The sequence below is a fragment of the Vidua chalybeata genome, chromosome 3, assembly GCF_026979565.1.
Source record: "Vidua chalybeata isolate OUT-0048 chromosome 3, bVidCha1 merged haplotype, whole genome shotgun sequence".
Lineage (NCBI taxonomy): Eukaryota > Metazoa > Chordata > Aves > Passeriformes > Viduidae > Vidua > Vidua chalybeata.
Window position 1 is genome coordinate 79,633,415 of NC_071532.1, and position 21,139 is coordinate 79,654,553.

General features: G+C 38.4%; 1 protein-coding gene across 6 annotated transcripts in view; it reads right to left on the minus strand.

The window, feature by feature from the left end:
- Positions 1-17,330, minus strand: part of DOP1A (DOP1 leucine zipper like protein A) — a 59,874-nt gene extending 42,544 nt beyond the window's left edge. For 3 of the 6 annotated variants that reach the window (XM_053937036.1, XM_053937032.1, XM_053937029.1), the window contains exons 1-6: positions 16,891-17,138; positions 6,207-6,398; positions 4,872-5,053; positions 2,496-2,666; positions 980-1,169; positions 300-398 (exon numbers count right to left, since the gene is read on the minus strand). In XM_053937036.1, the coding sequence (XP_053793011.1) occupies positions 300-398; positions 980-1,169; positions 2,496-2,666; positions 4,872-5,053; positions 6,207-6,344 (780 nt within the window). In that variant the 5' untranslated portion in view covers positions 6,345-6,398; positions 16,891-17,138. Of the gene's footprint in view, positions 1-299; positions 399-979; positions 1,170-2,495; positions 2,667-4,871; positions 5,054-6,206; positions 6,399-16,890; positions 17,139-17,282 lie in introns of those variants that run through there. The other 3 variants (XM_053937030.1, XM_053937031.1, XM_053937033.1) reach the window with 3 other exon arrangements.
- Positions 17,331-21,139: the final 3,809 nt, after the last annotated feature.

The window sequence follows — 21,139 nt, forward strand, 5'->3', positions numbered from 1 at the left end:
AAATGAATAGGTAATTTGCTTTCTCATCAAATTGGAGCAAATTCAAAGCTTCTGCATATTTTGAGCTTACATACACAGAAGTCAACTTTAACTTCAAAGTTAGCACATCAAGTTAAAGAGCAGAAGGGCAGAGATCACGACACGAGAATAGCCCAGCCTAGCAGAGAAACTCCTATGTGTGACTGTTGTTGGAGCTTGGAGAAAAATTATTAACAAAAAGTAACCAAATACTGCTACTGACTTCAGAAGTGAAGAACATTTAGGAATTTGTCAATTCATCTCTCATGTTAATAACCTACCTGGCTCATATGGAAAGGAAAACAAAAAAGGATAAGGTCCAATGTGCTCCTCTGTACTAAAACACTGGTATCTTGCACTGAAGTGCTTACTGCTTCCACCTGAAGAAATGGTAGATCCCCCCAAAATAGTTATTTATTATTTTAAGTAGATATAAGAAAGCACTCAAAATTATTTATAAATAATGATAAGTACTAAATGAAGTCATTTTAAATTTTGAATAATGAAACAAGATGAAACAGGAAAATAAAAAGTTTCACCACTGAGGAAACATAGAATCAACAGATCCCCTAAACTATATCAACAGCTTTTGCTTTTTTATATTACCAATGAATATCTTAAGTTTGAAAGACAAAATTACTCTCTACATCTTAAAAAAAAAAAAGGAACCAAATATTGCAACAAAACTCAATTACTTTTAGCTGAAGCATGTAATGAATGGAAAGTTTTACACAAAACCTAAGCAGTTCTGATACATTAATTCAGCTTTGAAACCCTCCTCTCATGCACCAAAACATCACTTTAACTGGAGCTATAACAAACATGCATTTTCATCTCTTCAAAGGCTAAGTTCAAAGATAGAGAATACATCTAAACCCCCCCTCCAAAATACATTACATAATAAGTAACTTCAGTGTTGTTATTTACTTATTTTAAGTTCATTGTTCCATTAAAACATTACCATTAATTCAATGTCACTGCCAATTATGTAGAGCTGGTCCTCCATGGAAAGCTTCCTGTTCAGATGGGAGAGGACATAGGTGATGCCAGGCAAGCGCACTGCAGGGCTGGTGAGGAGGCTCCCCCAGAGAGCACTGTAGAACGCTGACTGATCCACAGCTGAAGCAACTTTCTCCAGCAGTGTGTTTGTCCTGCAGTAAAACCAAGTCAGCTGAATCAGGGCTCATATCACAGCTGCCCCCAGTTTTAATAAATATTAAAATGAATAATTAAAGGAAGGTCAAAACTTCCTTTTGAGAGGCCAAGAGAGGCCCAGTTATACACTGAACCTTATAATGCAGCCTGAACAGAGCAATCCAGCTAGCAAGCCTGTGGGTCAATCTGGCTTGCAAAATGCTTTTGGCTTGCCCACAGCTTCTCTTTATATATTCTTTTTGTACTCCTTATGTTCAAAGAGTCAAATAACTCCTTCATCTGCTACTTAAAGCCAAGTGTTGCTACAGACAGAGGTGCAGACAGACACCAGGAAAGCGTAGCTACTGAAGAAAAGAATCAAAGCAGATGGCATTTTGCCCTCCCCCTTGCACCGAGTCCTTCTGGTAATAACAGGGCATAAAAATACCCCAATTCTTTGAGCACAAGCAATCCCTTCCCCTGTCCTCATTTCCTCCAACTCATGTGGCAGCACCTTGACCCCCTCTGGCAGGCCCCAGGAGGCAAGCTGGATAGACCTTGTTCCCTGTTGTAGTGATGCCAACCACACTGTGTGTGTGTCTGCCTATACAGAAATAGAAAAAGACAGTGTTGAATTGCTCCTGACATACACGTTGTGAAAATTCAAGTTTCTGAAGTTGGAAATATCAAGAATATATAAGCACAAATTCCAAGAATTCCAAGTGATGGAGTGTAACTTCATCCTTTAATATGTTAAGATGCTACCTCAGCAGCCCAGATGCTGCAGTTATGGATGTCAACCAATATCAAGAGTCATAGAATTGTTTAAGTTGGAAAACACCTTCAGGATCATTGAGTCCAACCCAACACTGCAAAATCCACAATTAAACCATGTCCCAAACTGCCACATCTACATGGCTTTTAAATACCTCCAGGCATGGTGACTCCACTACTACCCCAGGCAGTTCTGATGCTTGACAACCTTTTAGGTGAAGCAACTTTTCCAAATATCCAATCTAAACCTCTCCTGGAATGACCTAAAGCCACTTTCTCTTGTTCTATTGCTTGCTACCTGGGAGAAGAGACTGGCATATAACACTAAATCTGCTTAATGCCAATTCCCTTTCCATAACTACTAGCAGGAACAACTAACAGTTAATTTGTCCTAATTAGTGCTAAGAACCTCCTACCATAGCATTCTGTTGCAATTAATATGACAGCATCATATTAAAAAGCAACCACCTTGAAAACAATAAAATCCACGTACAAGTACACTGTGAAAAGTTACAGTAAACCCTTCCCTCAGATCAAGCATATCACCTTATTAATATAAGTATCCTTACCTTTCATAATACTCTGATCCCTCCTCTAACCCAGGCAGAATCCCAGTTAATAGTCCTTGCAGTCCTGGTTTCAATGTTTTCCCCAAAGGGAGGTAATAAATCTCATACAGACTCAATAATGTTGGCTTGACAGACATAGCAGCATTGGCAAGGAGTGGAAATAGTCCAGAACTGTGAAAAATAAATTTTACCTTTTTTAAAGAAGCTTCTCATGTGACAATTTTACTTCTCTCTAAAGACTGCTATAGGCACATCCAGTATAGTTATTATCAGATTTTTATCTTAGAATTGTGCATAGGCATAGACCACCACACAATATGACTGCCTTTGGATGGATAGGTTGGTACCCCAAGGCTTATGAGCTTTATTACTATTATGATAACAAGCACTGAAGGCCTAGAGATTACTATAAAATCACCAATAAAATAAATATGATAAACTAGAAGCATCTCTGCATAACAAAATGTTAATTTTGCCCACACTGAACCACATCACAATGAAAACTGTATTTAAAAATACATTTTCTTTGCACTTATTAAGAAAAAAAACAAGACTGGATAAGAACAATTTGAGGAAATTCATAGAAATAATTTTCTGAAGGAAAAATCATGGTGTTTTATTTCAGCAAGTAACCTTGAGGTAAAGTTTAAGACATTTATACTGTTAAGTGGCATCAAAGTATATATCTACTTCGGAAATTCAGTCTGAAAACAGATTCTAAAACTAACAATAAACCCTATTTGCAATTCTGTTCATAACACAGCCTGTAAAGGACTGAAAACACTGGAAGTATGTTCTGAATTTACTTGAATGTAAGTTCATGGAAGTTATAAGTGTGATCTCCTAAGAAGTTACAGAGATACTAAAGTAATATTTGCTACTGCTACTAATATTATGAAGTGTACTAATAATCAAATGCATGTGAACACAACTCCAATTTTCAAAATCATTGAGGACTCAGGTTAGAAGACCTTGACATATGAAGAAGAAAATTAAAGAACAATAAAAAAGGTAATTTTAAGGAAAGAGTCTTAAAATGTACACCTACAAATTTACTATTAAAACAATATCTATGTAGATAGGATATTATCCATGATAGAGGAAAAAATCCTACAAAACTCATTCCAAAATAACACTTTCGGTTAAAATGTTTTTTTTTGCCTTTATCTGTCTAGCAGGAATTGTCCTTTACCATTGTCAATTGGCTTATTTTTTCTACAGAAAATGTCTTTGTGTTCAATAAGCAGCCTACTAACCCACAGTCATTCTTTGTAAGGCTGTTACTCACACTTCAAGATCTGATGTTCAGACACTGGCATTCTGCATTCATGACAAATACTGGAATCTTTGATAATGCCCTAATGTGAATATCTGTCTTTGCCCTAGCAGCAGTAACAATAGCTTTTAGCTAGATTACACAAGGTAGCATTTTCCATTACGCTAGAACTTACTGTTAATGAGATCTTGCAGCTACTGAATCACTGTACAAGCAAAAAAATGTGAGCTATGAGTTCAGAGTTTCTTTTAAAACATGTGGAAATAGAGAACCAAAACACTCCCCTCCTCAATGTGATTATATATAAACATCCTGACCATGCAAGAAAGAAGAGCTGATGTTAAGGCATGCAATTTCTTTCCAAGCATTAATGAACACCTTTTCTACCCAAACAGAATTCTATTTTATCCCACCATTTCTCAAACCGATGAAATTTTCATCTCTAGGAACAGGTAAAGATTAAGAACCATGTGTGACAGTGCACACATCTCTCTATTCATTATATAATAACTTAATATCTTGCCCACCCCACCCAACCAAAAATATACACCTCATAATGGAGGTTTAGAAACCAGTGTATGATGACTAAACTTAACTTTTCAAGATTATCCTTCCTTTTCATTATCATCAATTCCAGAGACTGATAAAAAGTTCATACTTGCCCCCCATGCTAACAAAACAAAATCTTTCTGTTCTGTTAATTTAATAATAAAGTTTCTTGCAACAAACTATACTCAGATTCTTTTCCAACAACACTAAAAATAATAAAATGTAGTGTTAATAAAATGAGGTGCTAACTTTTCAATTACTATACATACGGTACGTACAGGCAGAAAACTTCATTTCAATGAAAAAAATAATAAATTCCAGGTTTTATTGCACTAAAATCAGTTCCTAACAAAAATTTAGGTGATCTGTTTCTCTTCCATTATACAATATTCAAAAGAAAAATATTAGACAAGCACCAATAACATGAGGGAAAGAAATTGGTTCTTGATTGATTCTTGCTATATTACAAAGAAATACTGTGAATATAAAATGCAGGAAAACAAAAGGATCTCGACTATGCAATTGGAACAGAGTTGTTTAAAATATTGTACCTGTAGAGGAACAGATCTTTGGCCAAGCGCTTGGGTCCAATGATTTTAAAAATGATCTCATATGTTTCAAGTGCCTTCCGATGAACCCCTCCGGGCAGAGCTGGATGCAGGCATTGTGCTAAGCGCTTGCCTATCGTCAGCTTTTTGGGTACTACCTGGTACTTGGCGTTGTTCTGTAGCACCTGGTAAACCAGCACAAAAACAAAAAAAAGAAAAGAAAAACAGCACAAAAGAAGTTAAACATCAAATGCACATTTTATAAAGGAGTTCCTGGATATGTTTCATAAGTCACCACACAAACCTAGGTTACAAGAAAAAAACCCAAGGCCATTAAAATCTACTGTGGAGCTTTTTCTTTGCCATACTTTTCACTTCTACACTTGTTATAGGTAAGATTGCCAAGGCGACTTCACTTGTAATGGGCTTCTTGCCTACAGCTTGTCCATTTGTTATTTACTCATCCATTTGAGGACAAAAATTGCTATTTCCATTTCATAAAATCCATTATCACTAGCTCAAAGAGGACTATTAAACTGTGGGTCATGAGTCTGGGATAGCTTTTAGAGAATGCCATAGAGTGAGATCACATACGAACTTTACTACTGTCAAACTATGCAATCACTTCAGGACTGGAAAACAGAGTTGCTTTTACATATTTTGATGTTTTTTTTCTCCATATCATAGCCTTCACATTGCACAAACATGAAGCAAGAACTGCTACAATCAAAAAAAAAAAAAAAAAAAAGAAGCGAGAGTTTCTTTCATATATATAATATGATGCCACTTCCAACTATATTGTCATTTTCCTGAGTGGGGCTGCCTAGAAACACATACAACTGACTAAAACAAGATTTTTATGAATATCAGGATCTGTATGCATTTGTGAAGTGCTATTAAGGATTACAATGATATTGTCCATTAAAATTAACTGTTTAAATTAATCAGAATGATAGCATTCTCTGGTCCATGAATGATTTGAGCCTCATTTTAGAACTTACTCTTCATAAAACTACTGCTGATATTTATACCAGTTACTATTTTTCACATTTTTCTATAACATTGAATGATACTAGAAGTAAATGTTACTAATAAAAGAGATATTGCCTTTATTTCCACTAGAAATGTAAATAATTTCTCCCTTTAGTTACAATTACAAAGGGTTCAACTCTAGGTCTTAGAAAGGTGCTTGATATATTTACTCCTTGCACACACCCAACACTTGGCTCAGAGTGCTGAAATATTTGCAAGAGATGGCTGGAACCTCGCTCTTCTGTACTGTTACACCAGTACCTTTTGCAATTCCTGAGTCTTTTTAAAAGCACTTGCCAGGCATACCTTGTTTAGCTTCCCAAGAGCTGATATCAAGTCTGCCCATTCACTGGAATATTCAAAGTTCTTCAGTGCTTTGTCAACAGCTGCTACATAGTTTCTGTACTTGGAATCAGTCAGTAGCTCCAGCTCCTCCGTGTTCATCCTCCCACGGTGTCCTCGCTAGAGACCAGCTTGCAATTCATGTACAGACATTACCTATTCAAAAGATAAAAGAAAAAAGCCCTGAAAAGATTGTTAAAATATGTATAAAAAGCATTACATTTTCATCTATGGCATTAAAAAAAAATCTGAAATCAGGTTACAACAAACCAGAAACAAAAGCTAACATATTGCAAACAAATATTAACAAATATTTAACACGTCCAACATCACGTCCTATTTAAAAACCCAAACAAATAATAAAAAAAATCACAACATCACAAGCCAAATGAAAATCCCTAGAAAATTAATCCATTGTCTCTGCCAAAAAACACTGTTTGTTCTAAACAATGCAACAAAGTGATTTTTCATTTTCTTTTTTACTTCCTTGGGGTCCATCGCCAGAAATCCCCACCTTGGAACAAACCAGCCTTTCTGCAAACAGAAGACACCAATCTTTCTGAATCACTTCCAAGCAGAAGACAAAACTGAAGGACACATACAATAGTTACACACTATTCAGGAAGACTTCTGTACATCAACACTTCCTTTTACAAGACTTGCTATTCTAATCCAGTGATGCAACCCTACTTTGTTTTTCTATTATTGTCGTCCAGGCACAACAAAAGTACATGTTTACCACTGTTCTGTAATTATAGGCTTTTGCAATTTGCCCAATATATTTTCATCATGTGGTAGTCTACACCAAGTAATTAAGATATTTGAGTTCCAGAAACACCACCCTGTACTTTTATAGGTTATAGACTACTTTTTTTAATAACAGAGGTTCAATAACCTTTTAAAAGAAATGAGTTTTTAGGCTACTTTCATCCCAAGCAAATACAACTCAACGAGAAATGCTATTGTAGCACGAATGTTAAAAAGGCAGATTTGGTGCCCCTTTTAATGGAGGTGTTATTGGGGGAAACTTTTTGGGATCTCTTTTGTACTTGGCTTCAGAAGAGACTTCATACTCAGCAGATGCTGTTCTCTTCTGTCTCAAAGGGAAATGGGAAGAAAATCGTGTGCAGAAGTGCAGGCTGAAGCATGACTGAAAAAACAAGACTGTCTTCCAGGTATGATAAGGAAAGTTGCAAGAACAGAGAAAAACAAAGTAGTGATAGATAAAATTAAAAGAACTGGATGGAAGGAGCAAATACTTACAAGGCCAAAAAATTACAAGGTTTCTGCACTCTTGATTCTGATGGCAGACTAATAATGACAAATTGTCTCCAAGACAGAACAGAAGTGCAAACCATTATTTAAAAAACACATTCTGAGTGTCAAATTGATAGATTTCACAGTATCTCACTGGCATAAAGCACTTAGATACCACTTTTAATTAAAAAACAAAAACCCCTTTCATGTGGTTTCATTTTATAATAATAATTTTTGGATTAAATCCCAAAAAAGATCAGGTTTGATCTGGAAAACCTGTAAAATGCCAACAGATTTCTCAAAGAGACAGCTGCACAACCACCAAAGCCTGATCTCCAAAAGTGAAATAAAGTATTAACACTGAAAAAAAGAAGAAAGAACCAACATATAAAAGCAGCACAATTCAAATTTTTCCAGGCACAGTGGATGGAGAAAGAATTTGACACAGTAAACAATTCTTTTTGAGTGAAGAATGCATCAGAATCCCTTTTATCCAGCTAAAGCATAAATGCAACCACTTATGGCTGAGTGGAAGACAGGGCTCTGTCTTCCTCAAGTGTTTGAAAGACCTGAGAGTGATCTGTTAAAGGATTATCAAAGGTTAAACAAACCAGGTAGAGCACAGGGTTAAACACGTAGCTTCTTTTCAGACTTAAAAACTAATCAGAATAATCCCTTAATTTTGAAAACAAAATACATTAACATCTTTGACTGAATAACTGTGCTTTTAGACATGCCTACCGTACACTGGCTGTGCAAATATCATCATCATGAAGTTTTGTATGGAGAAGAAAAAACATACTCTATTTTCTTACTACTCCACAGTCACAGTCTCACTTTGCTATCTTACAAAAAGTTGGGTTTTTTTCAAAAAGAATTTATGCAAAGAATTTCTTGCATACTTTTTCCCACAAAGAAATCTCAGTTTTAGACAAATCATGAGTAGCCATAATAAGTGAGGCACCCAGAGAGCATACTACATAAATGTTATGTATTATTTTTATAAACCTTGGAGTACTCCTATTCTATAATCATTAAAATTACAGGAATGCCAATTGTTATGAGTTCTCATACATAAAAATAAACTTGTTTACTATGGTTTTCTTTTTGTTTAGTCTGAAGATATTCCACAGTGTAGTTTTTAATATTTTCATGTTTCCATAATGCATTCTTATCCATACTTTCCTGTTCTCTTAATCTATAATAAAAATATTTGATTTTACCACTGGTATTTCAATACAATGTAAAGCTTGGTAGTGTATATTTCTTTATAAGTATCACACCCCTATTCATCCATTGTTTACTACTTTGAAAAAAATAGATAAATAATAAAATCTGATAAATCAAAAAAAAACATATCGAAAAATAGCATTTTCTGCTGCACCATCACACAGCCTACAGAATAAAGTATTTATCTTGACATTACACAACCACCATTTGGTATGAGGGCCAACTTTCCCTGGAACATTCTTTATTTGTTTCTCTTTTTAAACGAAGATATGAAGAGCACTATCCTTTGGAGGTGTTCTTCCCTTTTTGTATACCAGATGAGATGAGCCAAGCTTCTCAGATTGAAGCCATTCTCATGAGTCTGACACAGGCAATCACTGACCTGTTAGATGGCCATGACTTTTTAAATGAATGTCAAAATGTAAATATGCTTTCCATCCCAGCAAAAAGCTTATTATCAATGAGGAAGAAACTACTTAAGATGTACTATACAATTTCAAATAATTTAATATATTTATATTTAAATCATAAGTGATTGCAGAAGTAGGTCCTGACACTTACTACCTTCTACTTCACGTCTAGCAGGGATTAAAATACCAATGCCACACGATTCTGGGGATACCTGGATGGCTGTGGAGTCTTTGCACATGACTCTGACAAGGACAGCAGGTGTCTGGGGCTGTGGTTCTTTGGCAGCAGGTTGTGCATAGTGTGTTCCCAGAGCAGCCTTCAGGTCCCTTCACTGATGAGGTGGTTTTGGTTTTCCTCCAACTCACGTTAAAACAATACTGCTTCAGTGGTGTTTCCACAGCATGTGCTCATTCTTCATAACTTTTGTACCTAAGTGCCTTCTGTCCCACCTCAACACAAACTATTCACCTGTCTAGGAGGCTCTAAATGTTTTTCACTGAAGCCAAAGGAACGCAGAGAGGAACAGCATTTTCACCAAATCAATTCCAAAAATGCAGCTTTTATCTAGATTCTGTTCTGATTCAATCACAAGGTTATAAGACTTGATTCATAAGCTCTCCCTTATCTATTTTACCCCAAAACTCCTCTTCAGGTTTGATTTGCTACTATTCCACTCATATTTTTCAAGCATCAGATAATTGCTCTATTTGCATGTTTCACCCAATCTGCAATACTGAAATACTGGTACAGGTCCAGTGGCTGATTGTGGAGCACAAATCTGCATACATCAAATCACTTTCAGAAATCTCAAGATCTGTTCCAAGTACTGTAAGAATCTGAGCTCACAAGCTTGTTCCTTTGAATTCCTCAGGGTTTCTGCTTTGCAATGCAATATTCCAAGGCATTTTAAAAATTGTGTACCATTTCAAAGGTGGCTATGGGATGCACAGAAAAAGAACTAGTAGACAATTAAAAAGCAGATGACAAAACATTCTAATTTCACTGCAGTGCTATTGCTTTTTAAGTCGCATATAGTGCCCACATATTAAGCCAGCAACTGCAGAAAAACATTTGTATTTAAATAGACTCAATACAAACACAGATTTGAATACAAAGAAAACAGAAGCCTTGTCATTTAGTAATTTATTATGCTTTGCTTCCTCTCAGAAGCATTTAACAACATGAATAGCAAAATAAGTCTTGCAAATCCCACACCAGACTCCACAGATAAAACTCATATACAGAAAATACATACATTCTTCTGTAACCACAGATAAAGATTTTCCAATTACAGCTAATTACTCTGTTTCTAGGTTGACTTTCCACAGAATCCTCTTATTTGGAATTTTTCAAATAGGAATCTCTAATGTCTTCTGAAGAATAAGAACTATTTGAACTTGTTATTTTGGCCAATTGCCATTCAGTAGAATAACAAAAGAAGAATCTCCCCCATACTACACAAACAAACAAAACAAAAGAACCCCACCTAGCAGTATTATTAACTATAACTAGCCATTATGTCATTAGTACCCTTCAACAGTCTACAACACTTAGTAAGATTTAATATTGTGATTAATAACTTCTCAGTACACTTTTCTACCTAGTTATTTTCACAAGTGAACACAGCACATTATATTTTTCCACAGGAAAAACAACTCTGCTTTAGGTGTTCAAATTTCTTTCACAACAAAATGTAATTAAATCAAATCTGTATAATAATCTGCGCATTACGCATACTGGCAACTTCTAAATCAACACAAGATGTTTTCTTGGGAGTTATTCTCATATCAAAAAAGAACCTATGGCTTGTATTACAGAGGTTAGCTTAGCAACTGGATGTGCACCCTCCTTACTTCTAAAGCTACAAAACAAGTTTATTTATTATTACATTAAAAAAATCAAGCTGTCAGTAAAAAGAAAATAAGTACATTTTTCCATCTTTTGCATGTTCTTCACAGAAAAAAGACTGGAATAAACCTAAGTCTATCACTGAGTATAGTCTGATACAAGTACATCAGGTATGTAAAATGTTCTTTCTGCTATTCCTGTCATATGATCTTCCAAAGAGTGGCTTACACCAGACAGGAGTTCATAAAGAGGAACAAGAAACAAGCTTAAAAATTCATAAGATACATACAACAAGTCTTCTAAGAATTCAGCTGCTCTAGTTACTACTTAAGAAAACAAAATTTTAATTATAAACAAACTGTAAATGAATATACTTTAGAGCACAATTTTTTCTGAAATTAAAAAAATATCAAATCTATGTCTATCTGTTTATCAGAGGGCAGAAGAAAGTAACCAAAGACTTCTCACTCTCATGGACAAATACATATCTCTTCCAATTGCCTCTTAAAAACTGAGTTTAGGGTAACATTTTAACCCCTCTACTCAATTCTATTTTATTACAGCTTCTTAATATATAACAGGCAAACAACAAAACAGTTTGATACAGTGGAATGAAATCTTGATTTTTGACTCCAGACCCACTAACAGAACACTTCTTATTCCTTTTCTTTCAGCCCTTGAGCACTACTGCCTGCATATTGCTCAGGACTATCTTAGTGTTTCTGGCAAAGTATAACAGACATCATTTTTTCTAGAGTTAAGTACTTTTGCACCTCATGAATGCCAGAATCTTACACTAGGGTCTCTACTTTTAAAGTATCATTCTTCATGAGATCAAATCACATATTCAGATTTCACAGATCTGAACTTATGTCACTCAGTAAATGAAAGATGATGATTTGCCTCTTTCTTACAACTCAGGTCAACCATTAACTAAAATAATTTCTTTTTACTAAAATAACATTTCCCCATTTTTCCTTTCTTACAACAAATGATTCCTGAATTATCTATGTAATAAATTACAGCTTAATCAGTGATCATTTTACATCCAAAAACCAACAAAGCTCCAGATAGCCTTGCTTCTTATTCTAAATTATGCTAAATATCTAACATGTCTTACTGAAAAACAGATGGTAATTTAAGTCAGAATTACACAACATAGCGAAAAATGGGAAAATGCTTCCTTGAAATTATTGGTTAGTCTTCAATACTTAGTTTCAAGTACTTTTTTTGTCCCCTGCTTCCCTTTGTTGACCACTATATTTGAACAACCAATATTACATATGCCCCCTTAAACTTTATTTCATCTCAGCTCACAGAGTTACCATCCTTCCACACAACCTAAATTTTGGCAGCAATACATCCAAAGAAGTGTAAACAATTTGATTAAAGACATTTTAAAAATAATTATTTCATTCTCACAGCTGACATCTGAACAATAGCAAATATTTAGGAAGTTTTTTTAAAATCATACAATGTTTTGAATTAGAAGGGACCATAAAGCACATCTAGCTCCAACTCCTCTGCCATGGGCAGGGACACCTTCCACTAGAACATGAAATATGATCTGGAGTCACCAGTCACATTCACAATACTAAGCCAAACAGAAACAAAAAATCCTTACTCTAAAGTTATGTGTAACATTGTATATAGTGTATCAACTACTGCTCCCTGGACCAAAAGAAACTGTTGCCATGGTCAAAAAAAAAAAAAAAAAAAAAAAAAAAAAAAAAAAAAAAAAAAAAAAAAGGGTGGCTTGCTCCCTGAGCAGGTAGGGCCTTTTTCAGCTATCCACAATCAAACCTGCAACATCATGCAGTGTCAGTTCTCACTTTCATAAAGAGCTCCTGAGACTGAATATGAGCAATAAGGCTGTTGGGATTACTCAAAACAGGATATGGAAGGTATTTAACTGCCACAGCCACATCCATGGTAACCACAAGTTCAGTGGGCTGAAAAAAGCACTGTCACAGGGAGAACGAGCGCTCTGGGGCGAGCACAGCCGCGCTCTCCCCTCGTGGCTCCTGCACCACCTGTGAGCACGGTGAGTTCGTGCTTTCCCAGTCCCACAGCAGGACTGCCCAGCTCTCACACACGCCTGCTGGGCCCTGGGAACACTGCTCTCCCTGTCGAGTAGTGCTTGATAAGTACACGACATCAAATAGTTATCTTCTCTCCAACTGCCCGAGCACAGGAAAAGGACAGGCTTCCTAAAATAAATGGCAATTTATTTTCACTTTTGTGTGTTTCACCCTCATGGCTTCAAATGGTCCCTATATCCTCTCTGAAAAGAATTCCTTTTAAGTAGCCAGCTTTTCTTTTCCAAGCATTTATTAAGAGGAGACTTATCTTGAGGTATTCTTTTGCTTTCTTGCATATTCTTTACTCTTGTAAAATTAGTAAGTCAAATTAATATGCAATGCATTTAAAATAAATAGACAATGGCAAAAAAAAACCATAGCAAACATAACAGTCAACTCAAACCAGAATCACTTCATTTACAGCTATATTTTTAATATATTTTGTTTTAAAGGAGAGTTTGCCAACTTGAGGATACTTTTCAGCTTAGTACACAAAAAAAGGACTTACATGAGGTTCACTGTCTTACATTACACTTGCAGTACTCTGTACTGAGAGAGAAGCTTTGCTTCCAAGGTAATGCTGTGCCTTCACATTGAGACTTCTCTTAAAATATTCTGATACACAGTTTAACACAGAATCTACCAAACTGACAACAAGAAAGTGGTAGCCAGGTAATTTCTTCATTGATTCTTTGCTCACAATAGCCTTTCATTAATCCATACCCATTGTTCTAATATGTAGCTTCAGGTAGGTTTAACATTCTGTCTCCAAACAATCCTGATAGGTCTTTTCACAAAGGCAGGTCAGAAGCTCTCATATCCTTATCCTTACCTTACTTGGCTAACCTAATACAATGCATTTGAGCAAGACTTTGTCCATCTTCTTTTTTTATTATGCCCTGAGGTCTAAGGTATTAGCAATTCATTAATTTCAAATTTCAACTAATTTCTATAATTTTATTCTGATTTTAATTCTGAAATAGTGTCGTATGTTGTGCATATATCTCTGCATTATCTAGACTGTGGTTACATTGCATCTGGTTTCCAGTTCCAGAGGCAGATTTCAAATGCATTTGTAAAGTAGACTCCTTTCCTGACTATTCTGAAAACGGTGCCTGGACCAAAACTTGTTCACTCTCCCTATCCTCAGAAGTAAGCCAGAAAAGATATAAATAAAGGGTTTAATTCACTACAATTTCTGCAAATGAAAAAACAAGCAAAGCACCATTCCCTGACTTCTAATTATTTTTTAATGCTTATACTGAACTACAAGTTTCTGATAAAAATAGGAATGTGTTGACTAGTAAAACTATTTACTGATTCTCTTTGGTGTTTTCATTTCTTGTTTCAGTTCTTGGGAGAAAATGGTTGATCCTGCAGTGTTTCTTCTCCCCAGCCTCTCAGAGGGAAACATATCACTTACTGTTTCTATTTATCATTCAGCTTCTTTTCAGCTACAAGTCAGAGCAACATGGTTATTAATCTGGAAGACAATTTATGTGCATACAGGAAAATTACTTCAATTTTTCTATTTCATGCTTTAGCAGGTATCATTTAGTGCAGCCTCTATCTCCTACTTTTCTCACCCATTCTCAAAACAGTGGTTCTTAACAACATCATATCTCTTCTTGGTTCTCTTCTACACACTGCAGGTTTAACATAATACAGCTCCACCAAAGACAAGAAAAATAAGAAAAGAAAAGGAAGAAAAGAGAATATCAACAAGCATTTTCAGCCAGCCAACCCAGAACAAGCAGTCATTCCTGGCTAAGCAAGAAGAAACTAAAGGTGGACAGCAGGAACAGTGGCCAAGAGAACTAAACCAGTGATGAACACATGGAAGTGTCCTCCCTCTATTCAAACAGGAAACAATGGCAGGAGATTACAGGCTGAGCCCACTTACACCAACAGAGTACAGCTCATTTTCTTCACAGTGGCTGGTAGGGGCTGTTTTGGATTTGTGCTAAACATGGTTGATAATATAGAGATGTTTTTGTTATTGCTGGACAGGGTTACACACAGCCAAGGCCTTTTCTACTTTTTGTACTGCCATGCCGGTGAGCAGGCTGGAGGTGCATGGGATGTTCAGGAGACAGAGCTGGGACAGGTGACCCAAGCTGCCCAAAGGAATATTCCAGACAACATGACATCATGCTTAGCATACAAAGAAGGAGGAAGGGGGGGGTTATTTGTGATGATGGTGTTTGTTTTCTTCCAAGCCACCACTAGGTGTGATGGGGCCCTGCTCTCCTAGAGATGGCTGAACACCTGCCTGCCATGGGAAGGAGTGAATTCATTCCTTGTTTTGTTTTGCCTGTGTGTCTCCTGCTTTCCCTATTAAACTGTCCTTATCTCAACCCATGAGTTTTCTTCCTATTATCCTTCTCATTCTCTTCCTTGTACCGCAGGCAGGGGAATGGGGCTGGCTGGGGTTGAACCACAGCACCACCTTACCCACACAGCTTGCTGTGCCTGCGATGAGCATTTCTAATGGTCTGCATAGCATGCCAATAATTTTACACAGGAAAAACACTGCCTACGTTGTGAACAAACCCACCCACTCAAATGCACAGCCACTCCAGTAATGGAAGATTAAGATACCTTTTCTTTGCAAAATGCTGTTTATATATCTACCGTCACAGGTGCTACCAACAAGCTGGGAAAGCAAAACATTCAGTGAGCTAGAAACGCAGCCTCTCCCCATATCATTTACAGGCTGCTTAGTTTCCAAAAGTGCCAATTCTCATGCCATTGAAAACAAAATCAGAAATTATGCTGCAAATATTCTGCCTGTTTCCAAACTGACATCCCCCCTCAGAACATTCATACATGCTATTTTGAAAATTACTGTACATTTTGGATAATCACAATACTCAGGCATCACACTATTAGCAAAAGGTCTACTGTATTCCACCTGTTTCTGAAAAGGTACCAACATTAAAAAAAAAAAAAAAAAAAAACAAACAAAAAAAACCAAAACAAAACAAAAAACAAACAAACAAACAAACAAACAAAAAAAAACCACAAAGAAAGCAAATTTGATAGCCAGGCCTGCTTAAGTATTTAACACAGGCCAAGCCTTAGCAGCAAAATGAAGAGACTAGGATCTTCAACCTTATGATGTGTCTCCTTTTTACCTGCAATTATCTAGCCTGTTACTCTTTAGATACAGTCTTCCCAACTCTTCACACTCCTACAGCTAGAATTCAGGTATCAGTAACACTCTGCAGTTAACCTGAGAACCATAACACTTTCACTATTAGTGCATGCTGAAAGATCTAGGAGTGAAAGGGTTCCTGCAATCAGCAATAAAAACAACGGTTGAGTCACCCAGAATAAGCTCTTTAAAACCTGCACCTTGTATCTAACATATTTTAGGTCACTTAAAGAGATAAATTGTTTAGGCTTCTCTGATTATTGTCACAGGTATGAAAATATTATTTCTGAGAAACATTTAACACCAGAAGCTGTCATATATTTATGCTTTTCAAACTGGCATCAGAAGATTTAAGGCCATCTCTCCATCAACAGATGAAATTCAACCCCGCATCACACAACCCAGTGACAGCCGTATGTCCCATGTATCCTTCCAAATACCACACGCAGTAACTCCAGCAACCGGGAATGTCACCTAAAAGAGGCCCACAGCCCCCTGGACGCTCAAGGTCAAAGCAGGACGACCCCAGCAGCCCAACGCCAAGCTCATTCCCAGGCAGGCGGGAAGGGCTCTCGGGGGAAGCTCCACCACGAAGGGCGAAGCCGGGCCCCGCCGGCCGCTGCCGGTGCGGGCGGGCGGAGAGGCTCCGCACCCCAGAACTCACCCGGGCGCGCTCCGCGCTGCGGGGCACAGAGCCCAGCGGGGAGGGGGGCAGGTGCCACAGGTCAATTGATGCGGCGTAATTAACAGGCTAAAACCGCTCTCCCTGGGCTCCTCTCCCCTGCCCCTCGCACACAGCCCAGTACAGCCCAGCAGTCGTGTGCCACGACGGTGCCTGAGGGGAGGGCAGGGCAGAGGAGAGCAGGATAGAGCAGAGGGCCGGCTCGGCTCCGCTCCAGGGGCGGACCCTCCCCAACACCGGCGCGGCGACAGGGGTGGAGGGAGGAGAGCAGGAGCAGGAGCAGGAGCAGGAGGAGCAGCAGCAGCAGCCGCCGCCGGGCCGCGCTGCGTACCCGCACCAGGGTCCCGGCGAAGGAGCGGAGGGAGCGGCGTTACCTGAGCGACACGAGCCGGAAGAGCCCGACCGCCACCGGCACCCCCGCGCCGCCCTGACAGCTCCCGGCGTGCCCCGCGCCGCGCCCGCCCCGCCCGCCGCGCTCAGCCGCGCTGCGCCCCCTGGCGGGACGCGGGCGCGCAGCGGGCGCCGTGTGAGTGCGCGTTTGTTTATCTCGCCTGACATCTACAGAGTTTACCAAAGACAGCGCGGGTAAAAATGGAAAGTGGCTGGTTCTCTAGAAAATCATACTGCAACACGTTTCCCAGTGAAGCTGTGCATGCCCCATCCCTGGAAGTGCTCGAGGCCAGATTGGATGGGGTCTGAGCAATCTGTTGTAGTAGGTGTCCCTGCTCACGGCAGCGGGGTTGGAAGGACATGATCTCTTGTTGTAGATGTCGGCGAACGCAATGGGGAGAATGATGACGTCTGACTTACTTCAGAAGGCTGAATGATTTCTTTATTATAATTATGCTATAATACATTAATATACTGTATAAAAGAGGATACTAAAAACTACATGCTACTTTCTCTATCATATCTATCTACTCACAACTCGTGACCCTGTCCTCCAGAGTCCAGACACAGGTGGATCCGATTGGCCGTCAGGCCCAAACAATCCACCATGATCAAACCAAGCGCTCACTCTGGGTAAACAATTCTCCAAACACATTCCACAAGAGAAAAACAAGGAGCAGAAATAGAAATTGTTTTCTCTTTCATTTCTCTCTGTGCACCTCAATGAAAAATCCTGAGAGAGAGGGAAATGTGCTTGCCACAATCTCTAAGATCACAGAATCAATTAGGTTGATAAGATCTCTGAGATCATCGAGTCCAACCTACGATCAAACGCTACCATGTTAACCACACCATGGAACTAAGTGCCATGTCCAGTCTTTCTTTAAACACCTCCAGGAAATGTGACTCCATTGGAATGTGATGCCCGTTCCAATGTCTAACCACCCTTTCTGTGAAGAACTGCCTCTGAATGTCCAGCCTGAACCTCCCCTGGCACAGCTTATGACTATGTCCTCTTGCCCTGTCTCTGGTTGCCTGGCAGAAGAGGCCAACCCCCACCTGGTCCCTTCCAACCCAAACTGGTCAAACTACCACGATGTGATATTACCTTTATGTTAGCAGTACCTGTACTGGGAATTTTCTAAAATATCTTCTGATTAGTATGCTTGAATCCTTACTACACATAAAAGTGTATGAGTGCCCACATGGATGGTATTCAAAGGACTTTTTTTTACTGCATTGCAAGAGTGATTTTTCAACTGGCCAGTTCCACAGTATAAAGGGTACAGCTCTTAGACTGCAATCTGTTCATTTTAAGTCATCATTACAGTTCTCAAATTTAAGCAAGCTTCATAATAGCAAACAGAGCTTATGGTTACCAATTACTTAAGTAACTAAAAAAAAAAAAAAGTGTGTTCAGCTTACATGATTAATATTTTAGGCTTTGTCTGAGGACAAGTATTTCTAAAATATTGCCAGGGGAAAATCTCATAATACTTATAAATCTTCTACTCGGTTACTTACGTTGCCAGCCAATATTTAATGAAGTCTAATTTTATTCTCCAGACTTGGAATAACAAGAGTAAATGCAATTCCTTTTCTCATTAAACTATACCAGGAATCGGTACACGAAAAAAAGTTACTTTCTTGAAAGCTGACAGTTTCCACTGGTTTTCTGAGGCATCAAGTATGACTCTATGTGTCATGTATTTTTATTGAAATGGTGCACTTAAATTTATTTTTTTCTTTGAAGATACTTGTAAATACCTTATAGATATAAAGATACTTATAAATGCCTTGAGATATAATCGTTAATTAGGTCGGTCATGATTTTGGAGCTATTTAACAGTAGTGAACTTCACAGAGGGGAAGTGACTGTCCATAACTGACCATGTGCTTTCAACATGCTACTGCATTGCAGAGTGGTTGGATTTCCTAAGCATCCCTTGTGCTGAATTTAGTAGTGGCAGTTACAGCTCAGAGCTCCAAAACACTTCTTTCAAATTGTCCCATCAACTTTATGTGCAGTGGCAATCAAAAAACCATTGTATGTCGTTGGGAAGAATATTGAGAACAAGACAGAGGTAGCTGTTTGGCTGCTGTGTAAAAGGCTGGTGCAGCCGCAGATTGATTATGGCATCAATTCTTGTCTTCACAGCTCAAGAGGGATGTAGAGAAGTTGGGAAAGGCACTGTGGAGAGATGGCACTGCTATATTACAGCAAGAGCTGTATGACTGCAACTGTTTGATGCAGAGAGAGAAGGCAGGGGAGAGGATTGATCAAATTCTACAAAATCATGAAAGGCAACAAAGTTGTTGTTAACCAAACCCCACAGTATGAGAATGAGGAGGCACAGAAAATTCTTTTCTGCAAAGCAGAAAGCTTCTAGAACATATTGGCACCAGGGGCTGGGGACTTGGACACTATCTGTAGGTTGAAGGATACATTATTCATATTGGTGACAAACACATCCACAAGTGGACACTGAAAGAAGTGGGTAGGGATGTACCCACAGGGGAAGTACCTGGAAACAACCACACTATGGAGCTCTTCCTTATTAGTACCTTGTTTTACTGATGTTGGAGTCAAAATACTGGGCTAGGTGCAGCACTGATGTTAGGTGCACTTGCTCTGTAGGAAATTTACCTTCCTTTCTCTGTAATTATTTCACAGCAGAAATGGTGAGAAACATATAATAGACAATTTTGAATAAGTGAGGCTCACACCCTGTGAACACTTAAGATTATTCACGACTTTGTAGCTTTGGGCAAGCCTTTGTAACATCAAAGGCCCTTTTACTAATACTAGGAGTCAATTCTCCTATAATTACATGGGGTTTATGTTTGACGTATGACCTTCTTGTCCACAACAATTTAGTTCACAATACAAATTTGTTTGTGAAGTAATTGGAAACGAAACCCACCATGTGGACTAATTATTTTTCTTCCTTAAAAAAAAAGGAAACAAACAACAACAGCACAACCCAACACCACCACACTCAGAACAGCATGTAGACAGTACAGTCCCATCTTAGAATACGTCAATAAATTCATGCTTTGTAAAAAACAACAGAATAACTCAGTTGAAACTGTCTGTTGCCTGCTGTATTTTTTCCCACAAAATCTAACCCTAGTCCATTTTCTTCTTTGGGACTCTCCTACTTCGTTTTGATAATTCCAAGGACTAAGATTACTTCACTATAATAATGTCTTTGATAATATATTGCTATAAAAGTAACCTGTACAAATTTGCCTATTTGTTGGACACTTTGCAGATCATGTTTTCCAATAACTCTCTGCAGCCACAGAGGGTCTTGTGACTTCTTAAAAAGTAAACACTTTTAACATTGCGAGAAGACTCTTTTTTTTCAAAGTGAAAGTTTCTTTCCTTGGTGTCCTTGAATACTGAACATCAACTTCTTACTTACTGTGAGGGTGGCATCCTGGATGAAGTGTGCAGTGGTGACAGTGTTCATAAGGAAAGGGAAAGTCACACAGGGTGGACTTACAGTCTCTTGATAGAAGATCTCATGAGAGGCAGTAGAGAACCTCACCCCAGAGCAGCAGCCGAGAGCCTGTTTGTTGTGAGTACAATGTGACAGCATTCAAGAGCTGGGTGCACATGGATCGGGAGGAATTCAGGAAGACTTGTAAAGCTGCGAGAAAGGGTGAAAGGGTTTTTTTTTTTTACAAGGTGGGGGGTGAGTAGTGGTGCCACGGGACTCAGTCCCCACTGCTGGGGAGCCTGCCCGTCTCAGCAGAGGCCTCTGCGCAGACTCAACTTTGCAGTCATGATGGGGTGACCCCAGCCGGCTGCTAGCTCAGGGGTAGAACCAGAAGA